Raw genomic sequence first — 20,623 nt, forward strand, 5'->3', positions numbered from 1 at the left:
TAGAGGCCAGACTAAGAGTGGTCCACCTGTCCTCCAGGTTTGGTGGTACAGCTCAGGGCAAACAACCCTGACTGGTAAAACTAAACTGTTAAGGAAACAACGATGAAGAATCTTTCTATATCTGTGTGCAACAGTAAGGACAGGCAGAGGTGGAGGACCTTCATTGCTGCCCTAAATGCCAGTGGTATAAAGGGGAGGAGAAAAACCTCATATCAACAACTGTAGTACCTCAATAGAATTCAATATGGGAGCTTGTACTGGGGAATAATCCACTCTAAGAACCCTTACCTTGATATTTGTTGGGGTCTTGAATGAGTGGTCAATCGTTCCATGTAGCCAGGATGGACTCTGAAAGCCAGTTTTACTCCATATCTCCTTTTCAGTGGAAGAATCCTTCAGATATACCTTCAGAGCATTATCAGAATCTGCCCCATACATGTAGTACTGGAATTCCACACACACTTCCCCAGACACTGCCAGTGTCGGACTGTCCAGCCTCACAAACTGACCTTTACTGAAGTCATCAGCTTCTTGAAAGATGTAATAACCGTCTGCAATGGGATCAGAATCAGAATCAGGTTTAATATCACCGACATATGTTATGAAATTTGTAGACTTTGTGGCAGCAGTACAATGCAATACATAATAATAGAAAAAAATCATGAATTATACATATAGTGTAATTCATGGCTTTTCATTAAATAGCATTAAATAGTTATATTAAGTCGTTCTAAGGTTGTCATCGCCAGGAGTGGTAGTGGGGATAAGCTCCCACTACCTATAAAGTGCTCCAAATGGCGTGCGACTCTAACAGCCTCTGACAACCTAGTCCAACTCCTGACCTTCGCATGTGGCTTAGCTACTAGGCCCAGTGGAACTGTTACTACTGACGGGAGAAGGGGCAAAGGTGGACCACCGGCGCCTCAAAACCAGTTGTTTCGGGCAGGTTGGGCACATCAGCCTTGGACGGCAGCCCACCTAGGAGAAGGAAAACTCTGATTTTAAACCTCCGCTGCCTTGCGGCCATACCCACCCATGGGAAAGGCCTTGGGAGTAAACTCCGAGGAAGAAATCCAGAGTCAGGGTCCCTGAGGCAGTTTGATCTTGCTTACAACTTCACTCTGGCAACCTCTGCAATGACACTGGTGCCAAGCTGTTTTGGCACTTGCCCTTACCTTGGACTACATCACATCAGTGACGTGCATGGGCAACAGCCAGTTCTTCAAATCTTCCCACCCAGGCTTGCGCCCTGGAGAGGACACAGTCCACCAGAGGCACAAACCCATGATCTCCTGGGATCGACGGCTGCCTACTATATTAAGTAGTTAAATAATTAGTGCAAAAATGGAAATTTAAAAAGTAATGAGGTAGTGTTCATGGGTTCAATGTTCATTCAGAAATCAGATGGCAGAGGGGAAGAAACTGTTCATGAATCGTTGACTGTGTGCCTTCAGACTTCTTTACCTCCTTCCTCTTGGTAGCAATGAAATGCGGGTGATGGGGTTCTTAATGATGGATGTTGCCTTTCTGAGGCATCGTTCTTCAAAAATGTCCTGGACACTACAGAGGTTAGTGCTCATGATGGAGCTGACTGAGTTTACAACTCTCTGCAGCTTACTTTGATCCCTACTTCGACCATTCTCTTCGATAGGAGAGATACACCTATACCATTGAAATTTACATCTTCAGCTTCTTGTGGTTGTGATTCTGAAATAATATTCATTATTTCTTCTTTTGGAGGTACATTGAATAGAATGAGAAGATGGTTTAAAGTCTTCTCCTGCCCAGTGATAGGTCAGAATGTCAATTGCCCACTATTGTTCAGATCAGAGTTGCCTCACATGATGATATCTTGGCAGTGAAAGCATTGGTTCAATTGGTAAATAGGAATTTCCAACCAAAGTTCAAAGTAAATTTTATTATCAAAGTACATATGTCACCACATACATCCCTGAGATTCATTTTCCTGTGGGCATGCTTAGCAAATCTATAGAAGAGTAACTGGAACAGGATCAATGAAAGATCAACCAGAGTGCAGAAGACAACAAATATTGCAAATGTAAATATAAATAAATAGCAATAAATAACGAGAACATGAGATAATGAAATAAAGAGTCCTTAAAGTGAGATAATTGGTTGTAGGAAGATCTCAATGGATGGGAAAGTGAGTGTAGTCATACCCTTTTATTTAAAAGCTTAATGGCTAAGAGTTAGTAACTGTTCTTGAACCTGGTGGTGTGAGTCCTAAGACTCTTGATGGCAGCAGCAAGAAGAGAGCCTGACCTGGGTGGTGGGGTTCTCTGATAATAGATGCTGAATTTTCCTACAACAGCATTCTGTTGCACTTATAGTTTCTGTTGTAGATGTGATCAATGGTTGGGAGGGCTTTACCCATGATGTACTGCGCTGAATCTACTTCCTGTTGTGGATTTTCCATTCAAAGGCATTGGTGTTTCCATACCAGCCAGTCCATATGCTCTTCACTATACATCTATAGAAGTTTATCAAAGTTCTTGATGTCATGCCAAATCTCCGCAGAATCAAAAATGCTTCCTTTGTGATATATTACACAAAAGTATATAGGTCGACTATTAATGGAATAAATATTTTAATAGCACCTCACCCAATGTTACGCCATTCAGTGAACAACATCAACGTCATAACTTGGCTTATGGTTCAGTGTTTGTTAATATATCATTAGTAATGTTCCATGCAGAGATACTATAATATCTTAATCAACAGGCACAAAATTGTTGGATCTCCTGTTAGGGAATGAGATAGGTCAGATGACAGAGGTTTGTGTTGGGGAGCACTTCGGGTCCAATGATCATAATACTATTAGTTTCAATATGATTATGGAGAAGGATAGGTCTGGACCCAGGGTTGAGATTTTTGATTGGAGAAAGGCTAACTTTGAGGAGATGCAAAAGGATTTAGAAGGAGTGGATTGGGACAATTTGTTTTATGGGAAGAAGGTAATTGAGAAATGGAGGTCATTTAAAGGTGAAATTTTGAGGGTACAGGATCTTTATGTTCCTGTTAGGTTGAAAGGAAAGGTTAAAAGTCTGAGAGAGCCGTGGTTTTCAAGGGATATTGGAAATTTGGTTCGAAAAAAGAGAGTTATCTACATTAAATATAGGCAGCATGGAGTAAGTGAGGTGCTCGAGGAATATAAAGAATGTAAAAAGATTCTTAAGAAAGAAATTAGAAAAGCTACAAGAAGATATGAGGTCACTTTGGCAAGTAAGGTGAAAATAAATCCCAAGGGTTTCTACAGTTATATTAATAGCAAGAGGATAGTGAGGGATAAAATTGGTCCCTTAGAGAATCAGAGTGGACAGTTATGTGTGGAGCCAAAAGAGATGGGGGAGATTCTGAACAATTTCTTTTCTTCCGTATTCACTAAGGAGAAGGATATTGAATTGTGTAAGATAAGGGAAACAGGTAGGGAAGTTATGGAAACTATGATGATTAAAGAAGAGGAAGTACTGGAGCTTTTAAGGAATATAAAAGTGGATAAGTCTCCGGGTCCTGACAGGATATTCCCTGGGACCTTGAGGGAAGTTAGTGTGGAAATAGCAGGGGCTCTGACAGAAATATTTCAAATGTCATTAGAAATGGGGATGGTGCCGGAAGATTGGTGTATTGCTCATGTTGTTTCATTGTTTAAAAAGGGTTCTAAGAGTAAACCTAGCAATTATCAGCCTGTGAGTTTGACGTCAGTGGTGGGTAAATTGATGGAAAGTATTCTTAGAGATGGTATATATAATTATCTGGATAGACAGGGTCTGATTAGGAACAGTCAACATGAATTTGTATGTGGAAGGTCATGTTTGACAAATGTTATTGAATTTTTTGAAGAGGTTACCAGGAAAGTTGACGAGGGTAAAACGGTGGATGTTGTCTATATGGACTTCAGTAAGGCCTTTGACAAGGTCCCACAGGGAAGGTTGGTTAGGAAGGTTCAATTGTTAGGTATTAATATTGAAGTAGTAAAATGGATTCAGCAGTGGCTGGATGGGAGACGCCAGAAAGTAGTGGTGGATAACTGATTGTCAGATTGGAGGCTGGTGACTAGTGGTGTGCCCCAGGGATCTGTACTGGGTCCAATGTTATTTGTCATATACATTAATGATCTGGATGAAGGGGTGGTAAATTGGATGAGTAAGTATGCAGATGATACTAAGATAGGTGGAGTTGTGGATAATCAAGTAGGTTTTCAAATCTTGCAGAGAGATTTAGGCCAGTTAGAAGATTGGGCTGTAAGATGGCAGATGGAGTTTAATGCTGATAAATGTGAGGTGCTACATTTTGGTAGGACTAATCAAAATATGACATACATGGTAAATGGTAGGGCATTGAAGAATGCAGTAGAACAGAGGGAATCTAGGTGCATAGTTCCCTGAAGGTGGAATCTCATGTGGATAGGGTGGTGAAGAAAGCTTTTGGTATGCTGGCCTTGAAAAATCAGAGCATTAAGTATAGGAGTTGGGATGTAATGTTGAAATTGTACGAGGCATTGATGAGGCCAAATTTGGAGTATTGTATACAGTTTTGGTCACCGAATTATAGGAAAGATGTCAACAAAATAGAAAGAGTACAGAGAAGACTTACTAGAATGTTGCCTGGGTTTCATCACCTAAGTTACAGAGAAAGGTTGAACAAGTTGGATCTTTATTCTTTGGAACATAGAAGGTTGAGGGGGGACTTGATAGAGGTATTTAAAATTAAGAGGGGGATAGATAGAGTTGACGTGGTTAGGCTTTTTCCATTGAGAGTGGGGGAGATTCAAACAAGAGGACGTGAGTTGAGAGTTAAAGGGCAAAAGTTTAGGGGTAACATGAGGGGGAACTTCTTTACTCGGAGAGTGGTAGCTGTGTGGAATGAGCTTCCCGCAGAAGTGGTTGAAGCAGGTTCAATGTTATCGTTTAAAGTTAAGTTGGACAGCTATATGGACAGGAAAGGAATGGAGGATTATGGGCTGAGTGCAGGTTGGTGGGACTAGGTGAGAGTAAGAGTTCGGCATGGACTAGAAGGGCCGAGATGGCCTGTTTCCATGATGTAATTGTTATATGGTTATACGGTTATAAAATGCTGGAGGAAGTCAGCAGAACAGGCAGCATCTATGGAAATGAATAAACAGTCAACATTTTGGGCCAAGGCCCTTCATCAGGACTGAGAAGGAAGGGGAGAGATGCTAGAATAAAGAAGTGGGGAGGGGTGAAGGAGGATAGCTAGAAGGTGAAGCCAGATGGGTTGGAAAGGTAAAGAGCTGGAGAGGAAGGAATCTGACAGGAGAGGAGAGTGGACCATAGGAGAAAGGAAGGAGGAGAGGACCCAAGGGGAAGTGATAGGCAAGTGAGAGGAGGTAAAAGGCCAAAGTGGGGAGTAGAAGAAGAGGGTCAGAGCAGGGAATTTTGTTTTTACCAGAAGGAGAAATCAATATTCATGCCATCAGGTTGGAGGCTACTCAGAATATAAGGTGTTGATCCTCCACCCTGAGGGTTGTCTCATCATGGCACAACATGAGGCCATGGACTGACATGCCAAAACAGGAATGGGAATTAAAATGTTTGGCCAGCAGGAAGTTCCGCTTTTGGCGGATGGAGTGGAGGTGCTCGACTGTAATATCTTGCCCAATGGCACATTACTCAATAGAAGATTAGTGCCTAATCTAATTAGTTTTGTGGCCACTATTGTGACCATCCTACACTACGCTGTCTCAGTTACCTTGTGCAAACATGGAGGGATGTAAGTCTAATGGTGGGAACTGCACTGAGTATTAAGAAAGGACTTTGCGTGCAATGTTCAGGGAATGGGGGAAAGGCAAGGGCAACAACATCCAGTACTTATGCAGCTCAAAGGGCAGCCATTATTTTTAATGCTGATTTAATGACCACTGCTCCACTTCTGCTCAGGGATGCAGACTGAGAAGTGCTGGGTTATAGACTGTAGTTTTGGTGGATCTAGATCATGGTCTCTTTGGGGGCTTTTCTTTTGCTTGCTTGAAGGTGGTGTTGGGATGATACTTCCTGCTGGAATAAATTCGGGGGGGGGGGGGGTTTGATGCTTTGCTGCTGCTTGTGCATGGGAGGGTGAGGGGGCAGCTTTGGGGTTCTAACATTTTTATGTCATTCATTCTTTGGGGTTTTTCTACTGTTTTGTGGATGTCTGCGAAGAGTAAAAATTTCAGGTTGCATACTGTGTACATTCTCTGATATTGAATTTAACCATTGAACCACTGAATTTGGTGCTGGTCTCTTGAAATAGCTTGTTTATGGACTGATTGATAGGATAGGAGTTCAAAGGTGGAAAGTCACACGATCACATCTCCAAATTTGGCAGTCATCATCTAAAGCCAGTTGCTAACTTCTTGAACCACAGTGTAGGCAGCAGTGTTCTGTAGAATGCAAGAAGAGAGAAGGAAAAAGACAAGGACACGTCCTTACTTCCATCCGGATAGTCTCCAGGGGGCCCTGTTCCCTGTGTTGGAGATTTCCCAGCTATTCGTCTCCAGTCTCCATTATCACCTGTTGCTTGGGTCCAGTCGCAGAATGGTTTTGTGTTGTCATTGAAATTACAGGCTGTTAACACCACTGTAAGATATAATCATTATCATTAGCATTGAACAAGAACATGAAACACATGAGCCTTTTAACACTATTAAATAAAGATTGTTGTTTAATTGTGACCCAATTCCATGTCTCAAGATATTTTTATAACAAATATTCTATCAAAGGTTCTTTAAGGTTGTCATAGCCAGAGGAGGTAGTGGGGCTAAGTTTCCACTACCTATTAAATGCTCCCAGTGGCATGAACCTCAAATAGCCTCTAACAATCAGTCATCAAATGTGGCTTAGCTACTATGTCCGGCGGAACCATTTCCACTGACAGGAGAAGGGGCAAAGGAAGGTAACTTCGGGCAGATGAGACTTATCATCCATGGTTGACAGCTCATCCGGGAGAAGGAAAACTCTGATCTCAAACCTTTGCTGCCTTGCGGTTATACCCACTCATGGGTTAGGCTTTGGGAGTAAACCCCAGGGGAAAAAATCCAGAACTGGAGTCCCTAAGGCAGTCCTATGTTGAGTTCAGTGCTGACTGACAACTCCTGGTACCAAACAGTACCAGTCTCTGCTATTCCTTTGGGTTTACCAGATATGTGGAGAGAAGGCAACTTGCCCTCCATATTGTACTGCCTGGCTTTGCATATCTAGACAGCTAGGATACAACATCCATGGTTGACCCTGACCAATGGATGTATCAGAGACCCTGATAGTACCTTACTGTCTCTACAGCACTGAGCACTCTCTTTGTGATCCCAGTACTACAAAGTTTATTCTAGTTCACTCTGGAGGTACAGTCCTCCTTCTACTGTACTCTTATAGTACATATCTCCCTCTCCGTTACCCGAACAGCGTAATCCTCCAATATGAACCTGAGGAGCTACAGATGGCACCAGAGATTTCTGTGGACCTGGACGACCTCTTCCAGTTTGTCCATGGAACACTTTTAATTTCTTCTCTTTTAATGTCTCTTTTCTTCCCTTTTCAAAGTGGCTGGGGTCCTGTTGGAGTCTGTAATCTACAACTGCACTCAAACTGTGGTTCTCGCTCTTGGCCAGGTGTTTTCAACATCTCCAGGTGGGACCTGGAAGATGTGTGCCTTCAGGGCGTGGCCCAGTGTACAACCCAATGCTTCACTGGTGTCGCCGACTGAAATATCATGGAAGATTGTGACATCAAGGTATCAGTGTACACTGCTGTCAAAAGAAGGCCCTTGAATCAGGGGAACTCAAATAAGCAAGGCTGCATATTGTAACATCAAAACAATGAGCTGCTGGTCTCCCTCTCTCTGTTATAGGGGTGATCTCTCCCTTACCCTCGCTAGTGAGAGAGAGCCTGTTTGAGATGTCAGAGTGTTGGGATAGTCAGTGGTTCTTGATGGACTGTAGATCATGGTCTCTGGGGGGAATGGGGTTATAACAATTGCTTTGCTATTGTTTGCATGGTGGATAGTGTAGGTTGATGCTTTTTGATGGAGCAAATGGCGGGGAGAGTTGATACTTTTTCTGCCGCTTGTGCATGGGAGGGGGAAGGGGGGCTTTGGGTTCTAACATTTTCTGATATTCATTCTTTGTGGTTTTATTCTTCTGTTTCATGGATCTCTGTGAAGAGTAAGAATTTCAGATCGTATGCTGTATACATTCTCTGATATTAAGTTAAACCATTGAACCAGTTGTGAGATTTTTCCAGGTTACCCTTCCAAATTAGTTCTCCCTCTGTTTCCCTGACAGCACCAAGCTCCTACATTATCCAGATAGTGTCGAGATCCCTCTTTACTACCTCGACAGAACAGAACTCTCACATAGCCCCGTGTAGAACTCTCGCTAGTATTAAACTGTTAACAGGGTGTTGGAAACTACTGTTTTTTTTAAATAATACTTTTCATAGGATTTGTACTTTTTAACAAAATCATGTATTTTTCACACACACTGGCAGAAAGTAGTATAGCAGTTTATCACCTTTCTCATTTTTCATTGGCTGATTATTAGCACATTACCCACTTGATGAAATTGTTTCAATTATGTAACCTATTAATTCGTCACTATCTAAGGAATTACCCTTATCTCATCTATACAGGTGATAGATTTTTCAGAAGTACCATCTTTTATTTCTTTATTCCTTTGCCTTACACCCCTTAGATTAATTCCCCCCTTAGCATAATTTCTCAGCTCTTTATTTAGTTTGTTTAGTATTTGTATACTTGTTTGTACTCTAAATTAAACTGATGTCTTGGAATTAAGACTGGTTGCCATTCTTGATTCCTGGAAGAACCCTAAGGATCAGAAGTTAACAGAGATCCAACAAGAGTTTACTCCCTGAACAGAACTGTCTCTACATTATCCTGACAGTAGAGGACAACTTCTTAAAATATACCAACATTAAATGTTCAGGGACCATGAATTCTTTAGTTGTAGTCTCTTCCATACTGACCTGGTTCTGTCTGGTAAAGTTGATTTCCATTCTGGTGTGAGATGGGAGCAGATTGCTTTCCATGTCTATAGAAGTAAGATATGAAATTTCATCAAATGTGCAATCTTCCATTTGTTATAACCCCCTATTACAAGGATTGCCCCTTAGTGATAATGATTAGGGAGGCACAGAGAGAATCTGGAATTATCGACAAGTACCTTAATTATCACAATGGAAGAAGACATGAATTTACATAATCTAATACCTGCAAAAAAGTTTCTGTCCCTCCGTGAACAACCAAAGAATAGAAAAGGTAATACCAGTAAAAAGGTGTTTCTGCTTGTGGTCCTGTTTTTAATCTTCATGTGTCCTTGGGGTACTCCACATTGATGATGGTGGGTCTGTAGAGAGTCATTGCTGCCAGTGCACCCAAAGTGCCTGCTTTTATATTTATTGCTTACCAATTCAAGTGTTGCTTTTCAGTGTTATTTGCTATGGGTCATCTGACTGACCTTTAACACCTTCTTATTGGCTCTGATCAAGCCGCAGTCCATTTATTTCCCTAATTCCACAAGTGACAACTGATAATTAATGACTCTTTGTTCTCTTCAGTACCCAGCTCGAAGCACTCAGGGCAGGCACAGACCTTAATATTCCCAAATCTGCATGTCGCAAATAACTTCTTATATGGAAATGATCCCTAGTCCAGCATATTATGTAGAGCATCATTGTGTCTGCTTTAAAACATTAATCAATCCAAACAACCTCAGTTCACAAAACAGAGGATGCAGAGCAGCTTCACAAAATGGCTGCCTCCATTTCCTTCGACCTCATGGCAAGAACAAAGACAATGGTCTGCCTTCTCCACTGTCCTTGATTCATTTGAATTCACTAATTTGTGGACTGTCGTTCTTTCTGGCCAACACCTCTTATCAAGTTATGGACTTGACCCATTTAGTGATTCCAGATTTCATTGTCGTACTGAGGACTGACTTTCAGACAAGATGCTAAAGTACTGTCTACCTTCTCAAATGGATAGAGAAGAATCCATGGCCAATATTTTTATCTTGAAGAAAAGTAGATGTGTTCTACTTGGTGTCCCAGACAATATTTGGAATGTTTTCTAAGGGACTGGATGGATAAATATTTGGGTAGACAGTGACTGATTAGAGATAGTCAACATAACTTTTGTGCATGGTAAGTTACGTCTATCCAATCTTATAAAGTTTTTTGAGGAAGTTACCAGGAAAGTTGATGAAAGTAAGGCAGCAGATGTTGTCTATGTGGGCTTTAGCAAGGTCCCATATGGGATGTTGGTCAAGAAAGTTCAGTTGCTTGGCATTCAGGAAGAGGTAGTAAATTTGATTCAACATTGGCTTAGTGGAAAAGCCTGAGTGGTAGTAGATAGTTGCCTCTCTGACTGAAGGCCAGTGACTAGTAGTGAGCTGCTGGGCCTGTTATTGTTTGTCACTTATATCAATAATCTGGATGATAATGGGGATAACTGGATCAACAAGTCTGCAGATGTCACCAAGACTGGGGGTGTAGTGGACAGCGAGGAAGGCTATCAAAGCTTGCAGTGGGATCTGGATCAGCTGGAAAAATGGACAGAAAAATGGCAGGTGGAATTTAATGCAGACAAGTGTGAGGTGTTGCACTTCAGGTGGACCATCCAGGGTAGGTCTTACACAGTGAACTGTAGAGCACTGAGCAGTGTGGTACAACAGAGGAATCTGGGAATACGGATCCATAATTCCTTGAAAGTGGCATCACATGTAGATAGGGTTAAAAAGAGATCTTTTAGCACATTGGCCTTCATGAATCCATGTATGGAGTACAGGAGATTGAATGTTATGTTGAAGTTGTATACTGTAAGATTTTGGTGAGGCCTAATTTAGAGTATTGTGTGCACTTCTGGTCTCCTACCTACAGGAAAGAAATCAATAAGATAGAAAGAATACAGGGAAAATTTGCAAGGATGTTGCCAGGACTTGAGGCCCTGAGTTATAGGAAGAGGTTGAATAGGTTACGACTTCATTCCCTGTAGGAGAATGAGGGGAGATTTGATAGAGGTATACAAGATGTTGAAGGGTAAAGATAAGGTAAATGCAAGCAGTGTTTTTCACAGAGGTTGGGTAGGACTACAAGAGGTCATGGGTGAAGGACGAAAGGTGAAATGTTTAAGGGGAACATGAGGATAATCCTCACTAAGAGAATGATGTAGAATGAGCTGCCAAGTATGTGGTGGATGTGGATTCAATTTCAACATTTACGAGAACTTTGGATGAGTACATGGATGTGAGGAGTATGACCATAACACCATAAGATATAGGAGCAGAATTAGGCCATTTGGCCTATTGAGTCTGTTTTGCCATTTCATCATGGCTGATCCATTTCCCTCTCAGCCCCAATCTCCTGCCTTCTCTCCTCATCCTTTCATGCCCTGACTGATCAAGAACCTATCAACCTCTTGCCTTAAATATACCCAATGAGGTGCCTCCACAACCACCTGTGACAACTAATTCCACAGATTCACCACTCTCTGGCTAAAGAAATTCCTCCTCATCTCCATTCTAAATGGATGTCCCTCTATTCTAAAGCTGTATCCTCTGGCCTTAAACTCCTCCAAAATAGGAAACATCCTCTCCTCCTCCACTCTATCAAGGCCTTTCAACATTTGATAGGTTTCAATGAGAACCTCCCCCACCCCTCTCATTCTTCTAAATTGCAGTGGGTACCATCAAACGCTCCTCATATGACAAAGCTTTCAACCCCGGAACAATTTCCGTGAATGTCCTTTGAACCCACTCCAATGTCAGCACTTCTGACATGGTGGGTATGGAGGGCTGTGGTGCAGGAATAGGCAGAATAATAGTTCGGCATGGCCTCGATGGGCTGAGGTGCTTTAATTGCCTCAATCAGCAACACCAAAGAATAATTGATATTATTATCTCACTGAAGAGTCTTTGGCCAGAAACCTCTTTCCACAGCATCTTCTGTTCTTCTTTCAGATATTTAACATCTACATTTTTAAAAAAACAATTTCATTCCCCACAGCCTCTGTACTCAAGCGTTCCCTCTCTTTTTCTCTTTTAATGGAGAGTGAGAGCCCGTCGGTCCTCGAGACGAGGGGGCTTGGAGGAGCAACTCGGAACACCGAGTGGCTGGTCTCCGCTCTGATTGTTGTAGGAGCTGGAGCACTGTAGTTCGGATGGACTCTGGATCAAGGACATTGGGGTTTCTGTAGTTGGTGGGGGTTAGGGGGTTGGTGGGTTGTGGGGAGGTTGATGCCTTTGCTGCTGCTTGTGTGATGGGGGTAGGGGGCTTCGATATTTCTATCATTCATTCTAGGGGGTTTCTTGTTTTGTGGATGTCTGTGAAGAGTACAAATTTCAGGTTGTATACTGTATACATACTCTGAAGTTAAATGAAACTCTGAACCTGTTGTATGAGCTTGTTGATACATTTCCTGTATTGCTTAAATGGTTACATTATTGTCACATGTACAAAGGTAACATTGAAAAGCTTTTGTCATGTTGTTCAGTCATGTCATGTTGTACATAAGTACATTGAGGTAGTAAAAAGTAAAACATAATCACTCTGACAGGTCCGATTGAAAAGCTCCAAAACCTGGCCTCTGTACCTCCCTCTGTAACTGGATCCTTGACTTTCTAACCAGAAGTCCACAAGCTGTGTGAATGAGAAATGACATCTTCACCTCGCTGACACTCAAACTACCGCACCTCGGGGATGTGTGCTCAGCCCACTGCTCACTCTCTCAACACCTATGACTGTGTGGCTATGCACAGCTCAAATGCCGTCCCTAAACTTCCTGATGACACAACTATTATCAGATGGTGATGAGAAGGCGTACAGGAGCAAGATATATAATCTAGCTGGGTGGTGTCGCAACAACACCCTTGCACTCAGTGACAGTAAGACCAAAGAATTGATTGTGGACTTCGGAAGGGGTACGATGAGGGATCACACACCAGTCTTCATAGTGAGAAGAAGAGTCCTTGAATGTGACTCTATTGGGAACATTTCATTTCAATGATAGGCAAGTGAAGTTGAGTGAAGTTATCCCCTTTGGTTCAACAGCCTGATGGTTGAGGGGTAGTAACTGTTCCTGAACCTGGTGGTGTAAGTCCTGAGGCTCCTGTACCATCTTCTAGATGGCAACAGTGAGCTTGTCCTGGGTGGTGGGGGTCCCTGATGATAGATGCTGCTTTCCTGTGACAGTGCTCTGTGCGGATGTACTCAATAGTGGGGAGGGCTTTACCCGTAATGGTCAGGGCCGTATTGACTACCTTTTGTAGGATTTTCCATTCAAGGGCATTGGTGTTTCCATACCAGGCTCCCTAAACTGCAAGAAGATAAGCTACCTGGATAATCTGCTTTAACTGATGACTGGGGTATATACTGGCTTATGGCTCCATAGTGAACTTACCACCAAATGCTTCTGCAAACATAGTAGGTGAAATAGTAAAATATTTCCCATGAAATACAGCACTTTACACAGTACAACACTATACAGCCTCCTTGAACTTAACCATCCCACCAGCGGACACCGTTCCAATACGCAGGATTTCCACCCCTCTGACTTAAGCTACTCCTTACAACTCACCTTTTTGATCAACCTTGTGATCAACTGTACAACTTTCTGCTTGATAAAAATCAATGAACAAATTATGGACTTGTCCCTATTTGGTGATTCCAGACTTCATAAATCAAAGTATTCAGTACAGGACATGGGATGTTATGTTGAAGTTATATAAGACATTGGTGAGGCCTAATTTGGAGTATTGTGTGTAGTTTTGGTCACCTACCTATAGGAAAGATGTAAATAAGGTTGAAAGAGTATAGAGAAAATTTACAAGGATGCTGCCAGATCTAGAGGATGTGAGTTATATAGAAAGATTGAATAGGTTAGGACTTTATAGAAGATTGAGGGGAGATTTGATAGAGATATATGAAATTATGAGCGATATAGATAGGGTAAGAGCAAGCAGGCTTTTTCAGCTGAGGCTGGGTGGGTCTACAACTAGAAGTCATAGGTTAAGGGTGAAGGGTGAAAAGTTTAATGGGAACATGAAGGGAAACTTCTTCACTCAGAGGGTGGTGAGAGTGTGGAACGAGCTGCCAGTGCAAGTGGTGCACGCGAGCTCAATTTCCATGTTTAGGAGAAGTTTGGATAGGTACATGGATGGCAGGAATATGGAGCGCTATGGTCTTGGCACAGGTCAATGGGGCGAGGCTACTTAAATGGCTTGACAAGGCTGGATGGGCCGAAGGGCCTGTTCCTGTGCTGCATTTACCATGACTCTAGTGGGAGAAGCCATCTGTGGACCAGTCTAGAATTTACTTTTTATGTACATGATATGTTGAAAGCTCTAGATAAGGATTTCAAATCATGAAAGATTGAATCTTGATACAATAAGGTAGATCCTTGATATGCTGAGATGTGCCATTGACCTCACAACCTTTCTCAATACAACATCGCACCTTATTATTTACCTACAATGTATTTTCTCTGTAACTAACACTTTGTTCTGTAGCAACACACCCAAAGTGCTGCAGGAACTCAGCAGGTCTGGCAGATCTATGGAAATGAACAAACAGTCAATGTTTCGGGCCAAGACCCTTCTTCAAGTTATGCTGTTTGTTCTGTATTCTGTTATTGATTTTTTTTCCTTGTACTACCTCAATGCATTGTTGTAATGAAACGATCTGTACAGAAGGCACAAAACAAAGTTTTCACTGTGCCTCAGAATATGTGAAATAAGAAACCGATTTACCAATGATGTCAACACGTACCCAGAGCAAGACATGGAATAGATAACATAATGCTAGAAATAAATTACCATATCACCCAGAATCATAGAGAAGTACAGCACAGAATCAGGCTGCACCACAACCATAGCCTTCTGTACCCCCACCATCCATGTACCTATCCAAACTTCTCTTAGACATTGAAATTGAGCATACATCTCCAGGAACATAACTGTGGCAGACAGACTCGGACTAATAATTAGAATAATTAACTGTAAAAATAACCCATAGGGTAACAAGCAGAATAATTAATTCTATGAACAATATAATGGGAAGAGTAGCAAACTGAATAATTTGCTCACAGAACAGAATAACAAGCAGAGAAATACACAAACTATTTGTAAATTCAGTAGTTTGGTTCCAATTTTACAACAGTGAAAATGTTTCACGAAGTATTTTCTTGGCAGTGAAATGCTTTGGGACATCCAGAAATTAAGGGCTGCACTTAGGTGATTTCCTTTGCCCAAGCAGAGTCAGCAATCTTGGCTTTGTCCTCCGTCCAGCAGTTAAGGTGCTAAACACTTGCTAGATAACAGCTCTCTAGATGGCCGATTGCTCTAGGGAACATGGTGGTGGTTGAACATTGTGGAACATAGCTCAAACATGGCATCGTGTTGCTCGTCCCCAAGCACAAATTTACACAGAACATAGAAGCGTACAGCACAGGAACAGGCCATTCGGCGGATAATGTTGTGCTGTACCAGCTAAAAAGCAAATCAAAAACACCCAAACACTAATCCCTCCTACTCACACCATGTCCATATCCCTCCATCTTCCTCACATCCATGTGCCTATCAAACATCTCTTAAGAACCTCTAACATATTTGCCTCTACCACCGTACCAGGCAGTGCATTCCAGGCACCCACCACTGTGAATAAAAAACTTACTACTCACATCCCCCTTTGAACCTACCCCCTTTCACCTTCAATGCATGTCCTCTGGTATTAGACATTTCTACCCTGGGAAACAGACACTCTCTGTCCACTCTGTCTATGCCTCTCATAATTTTATAAACCTCTATCAGATCTCCCCTCAGCCTCTGCTGCTCCAGGGAAAACAACCCAAGTTTATGCAGCCTCTCGTGATAGCACAAGCCCTCTGAACCAAGCACCCTCTCTAAAGCCCCAACATCCTTCCTATAGTGGGGCAATACTCCAGATGTGTCCAAACCAGAGTTTGATAAAGTTACAACGTAAACTCCTGACTTTTGATGTCAATGTCTCGAGTAATAAAAACAAGCCTTCTTAACCACCTTATCGGCCTGTGCAGCCACTTTCAAGGAGCTGTGAACTTCGATCTCAAGAATCAGAATCAGGTTTAATATTATTGGCATATGTTGTGAAATGTGTTAACTCTCTGCTCGGCAACACTGTTAAGGATCTTTCCCTTAATAGTGTGCTGTCTCTTTGCATTTGCCCTACCAAGATGCAACACCTCACATTTATCTGCGTTAAATTCCATCTGCCATTTCTCTGCCCATATCTCAGTGTATTCTTTGCCAGTCTTCCACACTATCCACAACTCCGTCAATCTTGTTACCATCTGCAGACGTACATCTACATTTTTTTCCCGAGACCACCCTGCCAGCTTCTTCTTGCCACCCTGACTTCAAGAAAAGACCACAGCATAGACCAAAGCTGGGGCTGGGGGAGAGATTTTTGAGATCTTCCTGTTCCCCTTGGCTAAACATCCCCATTAGACTTAAATCACAGAATCTCACTGCAGAATTCTGTCACACTCACCTGAACCCTGAAGCAGCTGCGAAGAGGCCAAGAATAACAGTTAACTTGCAGCAGGGATTGTTCTTCATAATGAAATAATATTCAAGTTTGGCTGCCAAAAGTGACTGGATGATAAAGCAGATTGCGCGCCCTTTATAAGTTTAAGACGGATGATCAAAGGTTGACTGTAGAAGGCTGTGTTTGTATGACTTGATTGCAAAGAAACTTCGTCATAGGTATGTGGTAATATGCCCCTCGTACCTGGTATCTTGCATGGGAATCTGTAAGGGAGGGAATCTGTAAGGGAAGGACTCTCTGTGAGCAGTCAATACACAAGCACCTGAATGGGGCACCTTCCGCAGATCAGGAATCTGTGTGACACAAGGTTTCTTCAAAAGTGGTCTCTGAGAAAAGAACATCTCCGCACCACCCTCCATGAGCAGGATTTCCCGGTGGCCAAGCATTTTAATTCCCATTCCAACGTGGTGGTTCATGCTCTTCCCTTGTCCCAAGATGAGGCCACCCTCGGGGAAGGAGCTGCACCTTATATTATGTCATGGTAGCTTCCAACCTGATGGCATGAACATCGATTTTCTTTTTCTTCCAGTGAACAAAATTTCCCCCCTTCCTCTTTTTCCCACTCTGACCTTTTTGCTTCTTCTCACCTGCCTATTACTTCCCCCTGCATCCCCCCACTCCTTCCCTTTCTCCCATTGTCCACTCCCCTCTCCTATCAGATTCCTTCTCCTCCAGCCCTTGACATTTCCCACCCACCTGGCTTCACCTATCGCTTTCCAGCTAGCCTCTTCCCCTCCCCTCCACCTTTTTATTGTGGCGTCTTCCTCCTCCCTTCTCAGTTCTGAAGAAGGGTCTTGGCCCAAAAGTTGATACTCTGTTTACTTCCATTGATGCTGCTTGACCTGCTGAGTTCCTCCAGCATTTTGTGTGTGATGCTCACGTAACTTAATTAGAAAGAATTCTATAGGGCAGTGGTAGTCGCGCTTGGTTAATGGAACTTGAGGTGATTGCTGACTTTGTTGGGGATGTACGATATGATAGGTGATGTCAGGTACCTATGGGCTTCATGCAAGAAGATCTGTACAGTAGGCAGTGAATCTTAGAGTACAAAGCACAGAAACAGATCATTCAACCATGTATTCGACTCTGACCTGGTCTTCTGCTGCATCCCATCTGCCCATGTCTGGACTATAACCCTCCATGCTCGTTTCATCCATGTACCTTCTCTTAAATGTTACAATTGAATCTGCATCCACCACTTCCACTGGAAGCTCGCTCCGCATTCTCGCCACCCTTTGAGTGAAGAAGTTCCCTCTCCGATTCCCCTTAAACATTTCACCTTATAAATATCTCATCTTCAAGGGGCGATGCCCCAAAGAGACAGCATCCATCATTAAGGACCCCCATCACCCTCGTCTCATTGCTACCATCAGGGAGGAGGTACAGGAGCCTGAATGCACACACTCAGTGATTCAGGAACAGCTTCTTCCCCTCTGCCAACGGATTTCTGAATGGACATTAAACACATGAACACCACCTCACTATTTTTTTCTCTTCTTTTGCACGATTAATTTAATTTATTTAACTTGTGTGTGTGTGTGTGTGTGTGTGTGTGTGTGTGTGTGCGCGCGCGCTCACACCTGCGTGGAAACCGGAGCGCCTAGAGGAAACCAATATGCTCATGGGAAGAATGCACAAACATTCTTACAGAGGGCAGTAGAGTTGAACTCTGAACTCCAACGTCTCAAGCTGCAATAACGTTCTACATAACATCCCAGCTTCTATACTCGATGCCCCAATTTATGAAGGCCAATGTGCTAGAGACTCTCTTTACAACCCTATCTGCCTGTGTTGCCACTTACAAGGAATTTCAAGGATGGGAACTGGAGTGATAGTGCTGAGGATGAAGTAGTTGGTTTACAAACAGAAGCAGCGTGTAGTGAGTCTGCTAGCAAGGAGAGGCTGATAACGGCAAAGTTGCAGTCAACTGGATGAGTCGCAATGTAAAAGGCAGACAAAATTGAAAAGACCGTTAAGACCATGACATGGGAGCAGAATTCAGCCACTTAGCCCATTGAGTCTGTTTTGCCATTCAATAACGGCTGATCCTTTTTTTTCCCCTCACCAGCCCCACTCCCTGGCCTTCTCCCTGTAATCTTTGATGCTATTGTCAGTCAAGAACCTAGCAATCTCCGCCTTATATACACCCAACGTTATGGTCTCCACAGCTGCCTGTGGTAACAAATATCACAAATTCACCACCTTCTGGCTAAAGAAATTTCTGCACATCTCTGTTTTAAATGAAAAAGCATTTTAAAACTCTGTTTTAAATCTTCTATCCTGAAGCTGTGCCCCCTTGTCCTAGACACCCCCACCATGGGAAACATCCTTTCCACATCTACCATGTTCAGGACTTTCACATTCAAAAGGTTTCAATAAAATCCTCCTCATTCTTCTAAATTCCAGCGAGTACAGACCCACAGCCATCAAATGTTCCTCATATGATAACCCTTTCATTACTGGAATCATCTTCGTGAACCTCCTCTGAACCCTTTCCAATGCCAGCACATCTTTTCTAAGATGAGGGGCCCAAAACTGTTCACAACACTCAAGGTGTTGCCTCATCAGTGCCTTATAAAGCCACAACATCACATCCCTGCTCTTGTATTCTAGAACTCTTGAAATGAATACTAACGTTGTATTTGCCTTCCTCACCACATACTCAATCTGCAAATTAACCTTTAGGGTGTTCTGCACAAGGACTCCCAAGTCCCTTTGCATCTCAGATTTTTGGATTTTCTTGCCATTTATAAAATAGTCAGCACATTTATTTCTTCTACCAAAGTGCATGACCATGCATTTTCCAACATAATAAATTTCATTTACCACTTTCTTGCCCTTTTCCTAATCTTTCTAAGTCCTTCTGCAGTTTTCCTGTTTCCTCGGCATTATCTGCCTCTCCACCAATCTTGGTATCATCTGCAAACTTGGCAACAAAGCCATCTGCTCCATCATCTAAATCACTGATAAACAGCATAAAAAGGTGAATAGGGTGATACTGAAGGTGTTATACTTGAATATGCACAGTATACAGAATAAAGCAGATGAACTTGCAGCACAGTTAGAGATTGGTATGTAGGCATCACTGAATCATGGCTGAAAGAAGAATATAGCTGGGAAGTTAATGTCTAAAGATACACATTGTATCGAAAGGACAGGGAGGTAGGCAGAGGGGGTGGTGTGGTTCTGTTTGTAAAAAATTAAATCAAATTATGAGAAAGAGGTGACATAGGGTAGGAAGGTGTTGAATCATGGGTAGAGCTAAGGAACTACAAGGATGAAAAAAATCCCTATGGGAGTTGTATACAGTAGTAAGAAATGTAGTCTACAAATTACAACAGGAGATAGACAATACATTGCCAAAAGGGCAATGTTACAATAGTCACAGTGGGTTTCAATATGCAGGTAGATTGGGAAAATCAGGTTGGTGCTGGATCCTAAGAGGCGAAATTTCTGTAATGGCTTTCTAGAACACCTCGTGGTTGAGCCCACTAGGGGATCAGCTATTCTGGATTGAGTATTATGTCATGAACCAGAATTGATTAGAGAGTTTAAGGTAAAGGAGCTGTTAGGGGCCAGTGATCATAATATGTTAGAATTCACCCTGCAATTTGAGAAGGAGCTCAAGTCGTATGTATGTATGTAGTTGCGGTGACTAGTGGGGTACCGCAAGGCTCAGTGCTGGGACCCCAGTTGTTTACAATATATATTAATGACTTGGATGAGGGAATTAAATGCAGCATCTCCAAGTTTGCAGATGACACGAAGCTTGGCGGCAGTGTTAGCAGTGAGGAGGATGCTAAGAGGATGCAGGGTGACTTGGATAGGTTGGGTGAGTGGGCAAACTCATGGCAGATGCAATTTAATGTGGATAAATGTGAAGTTATCCACTTTGGTGGCAAAAATAGGAAAACAGATTATTATCTGAATGGTGGCCGATTAGGAAAAGGGGAGGTGCAACGAGACCTGGGTGTCATTATACACCAGTCATTGAAAGTGGGCATGCAGGTACAGCA

The 20,623-nt window shown here is 42.5% G+C and overlaps 1 protein-coding gene across 1 annotated transcript in view; it reads right to left on the bottom strand.

Annotated features, from left to right (window-relative positions):
- Positions 1-16,688, bottom strand: part of LOC134346945 (IgGFc-binding protein-like) — a 235,050-nt gene extending 218,362 nt beyond the window's left edge. The window contains exons 1-4 of the mRNA XM_063048829.1: positions 16,551-16,688; positions 8,997-9,061; positions 6,450-6,596; positions 289-551 (exon numbers count right to left, since the gene is read on the bottom strand). Coding sequence (XP_062904899.1) covers positions 289-551; positions 6,450-6,596; positions 8,997-9,061; positions 16,551-16,618 — 543 coding nt within the window. The 5' untranslated portion in view covers positions 16,619-16,688. The remainder of the gene's footprint in view (positions 1-288; positions 552-6,449; positions 6,597-8,996; positions 9,062-16,550) is intronic.
- Between the last annotated feature and the right edge of the window lie 3,935 nt (positions 16,689-20,623).

The sequence above is a fragment of the Mobula hypostoma genome, chromosome 5 (assembly GCF_963921235.1).
Source record: "Mobula hypostoma chromosome 5, sMobHyp1.1, whole genome shotgun sequence".
Taxonomy (NCBI): Eukaryota; Metazoa; Chordata; class Chondrichthyes; order Myliobatiformes; family Myliobatidae; genus Mobula; species Mobula hypostoma.